The sequence below is a fragment of the Otolemur garnettii genome, unplaced genomic scaffold, assembly GCF_000181295.1.
Source record: "Otolemur garnettii isolate 467f Iridium unplaced genomic scaffold, OtoGar3 scaffold00005, whole genome shotgun sequence".
Taxonomy (NCBI): domain Eukaryota; kingdom Metazoa; phylum Chordata; class Mammalia; order Primates; family Galagidae; genus Otolemur; species Otolemur garnettii.
In genome coordinates this window covers 45822185-45825239 of record NW_003852400.1, presented here as the reverse complement: position 1 = coordinate 45825239, position 3055 = coordinate 45822185, and the positions used below count along the sequence as shown (strand labels likewise).

General features: G+C 38.7%; 1 protein-coding gene across 1 annotated transcript in view; it reads left to right on the top strand.

Moving 5' to 3' along the window:
• Nucleotides 1-3055, top strand: part of PARP8 (poly(ADP-ribose) polymerase family member 8) — a 200283-nt gene that overhangs the window by 180855 nt on the left and 16373 nt on the right. The window contains exons 18-19 of the mRNA XM_023507640.1: nucleotides 1029-1034; nucleotides 1556-1636. Of these exons, the coding sequence (XP_023363408.1) occupies nucleotides 1029-1034; nucleotides 1556-1636 (87 nt within the window). The remainder of the gene's footprint in view (nucleotides 1-1028; nucleotides 1035-1555; nucleotides 1637-3055) is intronic.

Here is a 3055-nt window from a genome sequence, read left to right as displayed (position 1 = left end):
TCATGAAAAAGACTTTGGTATAGGGTATTTATACTATACCCTAGACCCTGATTGTTCTTGGATTCAAAAATAGCTATAAACTCTCACTGTGGAATCAGCTCTCTGCCAAAAATTGCTTCCTTTATTCTGGGTCATGTGTAAGCTATTTTAATAGGAGGCATGTAGACGGTCGTCAGCCTAGGAAGTTAGAGGCCAAAATTGTGTAACTGGTTGTCAATGAATGTGGCCTGTGACCTTGGGCAAATTGCTGAATTGCTTGGTGCCTCAGTGTCTTCACTGCTGAGGTGGAAATAGTAACACTGTACCTCGGACAATTGACTTCATAAGGATGCTGTCAGGTTGTATTGCATCAAATTCTTCAAACCTCTCTGAATAAATAGAACATTATGCTGTCCTACTTTCTAGAATGTACTACCCTAGAGATGGCCCTGAATTGTCACAGAGAGATTATTCTTTGTCCCATGGAATGGTTCATTATCTGGGTAAATTCCATTAAATGCTTTTGAGAGAAGGGTTCTTTTTATGTAAATTGTTTCTAATTTTCTATGTACCCTCAGATATAAGCAGCATGAGTAATAGCTATCACATGTTTTATTAGTTAAATAAAAATGGCCTGTAATACTAGCACTAGCACTCTGAGAGGCTGAGGCAGGAGGATCACTTGAGGTCAGGAGTTGGAGACCAGCCTGAGCAAGAGTCAGATCCCTATTTTCATAAAATATGGAATAATTAGCCAGGTATGGTGGCTCAAACCCACAGTCTCAGCTACTTAGAAGACTAAAGGCAGGAGAATCATTTGAGCCCAGGAGTTTGAGGTTGCGGTGAGCTACGATGACACCACTGCACTCCACCCTTCCGCAACAAAGGGAGGCCCTCTTCCTCTGTCCCCTCAACCCCGCCAAAAATGGTCATTGTCAAAGAGACACTTTACAGGACGCTTTTTAAAGGTGACAAGACAGATTTCTATGTTGAGAACTGCAGGAGGGAAGAGACAGCTCCTATATCATCTGAGCTCAGCTCCAGCAAAGACAAAGGTAACCAAGGTTTTTAAAGGTAGAGAGAGAGGAAACAAAAAGGGATACGGGGAAGTAAAAAAGTGAGGAAAGAAAGAAGGGAGAAGGAGAATTTGTGACAATGAAAAGTTAGAGAAGGAGGTAAGTGGAGAAAATGGTCTTTGACAAGGCAGGTTGGTACAGTACACATTTTGTGATTTGATGACTTTGCATTTTCTTGAGCAGAGACTCACCAGGAAGCTGGTGTCTCTGTGTGTGTGTGTGTGTGTGAGTGTCATCCTTAAGGACATGACCTGAGGTAAATGGAAGCCAGGCTAAAGGTCAAGTATCTTAACATAGTGTTTGAGCAAGTCCTTTGTGGAGCATGGAGGTTCACAGTTTCCATGACTGGGGTAATTGTTGCTGTTCCCATGCCAAGACAACAGCTTTTCAAGTTTAACTAGATTAGATTAGGCATATTGTTTGGTCTAATATTCCTTTAGTAAAAAAGGAAAAGATGAATAGTTTAAGAAAATCAAGGAATATAATGACTTTTTTTCCAGGCACCATATCTGGAAATCAAGAAGCAGATGGATAAACAGGACCCCCTTGCTCATCCCCTACTGCAATGGTATAAAATTTTAGTTTTCCTCTTAATGAAAACAGCATTTTTTTTTAATTGCTTGCTTTAAGAAAGAAAGGAAAAAACAATCCTATTTTGCAAGCCCTCCAGTGCTACATAATTCTACAAGCCTATGAGTCCTGATGATTTTACAATCCAAGAGTCCTTAGTGACTCTCACTTTAATTAAAATTTGTACATCAAAAAGGGAAGAAAATGCTGTCATATGCACTACCAGGGAGATATATATATATACACACACACTGCGTTTGACAGCGGTTTGCCTGCAGTTGTAAAAGATGTGATTAAATTATGTGGTAAAGGCATTCTGGTTCCCTTAATTGTCTAGTCCAATGAGGACTAAGTGATAGAACTCACTACCTCAACCCTTGTGATTGAAAATCTTTCTAATTGAAAGTATGCCTTGTATATTTTGCTCCTTTAACAAGGACAGTATAAATTTGATTGACCCTTTGATTGATCACTGCAGAAGATACTTTGTTTCAGAATGAGCCTGATAAGAGAGCGTTAGTCCAGCAGGGGCTCTGGAGGGAAGGCTGGACTACAAACTGGAAAGGTGGCTGGATACCTCACCTTGCTATGGTGCCCAGTTCAAATAGTTTGCCCTCTCCTACTTCAAATAATTTAATTTGCCCTTTTATTTTCTTACTTGCAAAATGAAGTAAATAGTATCTACTCCAGCATAATTCACAAGCCTTTTGTGGACATGTCTCTGGTATCATTTTGAAAGCTTAAAGAGTGTGGGATTTAAAGGTTCTAAGAGATTAGTCTGGATGAGCAATTATTCCATGCTACAACCAGAAGTTTTAAAAGTGGGGTGGGGGTGGGGGACAGAAGATTCTTTAGTAAAGATTCTTTAATCTGCTATCAAACCTTAACTTTGTCCAATGGTTACAATACATGTTTAATTTAGTCTACCAAGACTATGACAAAAATTAGGGATAGAAGGCTTCCTCTTTCTCATGATTTGGGTTATTCTGATACATTAAATAGAATAACACATAATTTCCATTTAACCTTTTAAATTTTCTCATTGTCATATTCAAATAGACGGCACAAATTTCACCTATCTAATTGCTTTCTTTTTCTCCTTGAAGTCAGTCTGACGATTAACTTCTAAACATTTGTGATTATATCTCCCTGCAGCCTGTTAGTCACTCTACTTTCAGGGAAAGGAGAGTCTAGCAGCGATTAACTTCTAAACATTTGTGATTACTCCCTGCAGCCTGTTAGTCCCTCTACTTTCAGGGAAAAGAGAGTCTAACGAACATGTTCTGCACTTTTCCTAGTTATTATTTTATCCATTGAAAAGCATAAAACAGTCCCTTCTTTTACATACCCAAATTTACTTTTTTTCAACTATAGTGTCTAAATACGTTGAATTTTGTATAGAAATCCTTGCATACCTGAGCTTAAAGAGA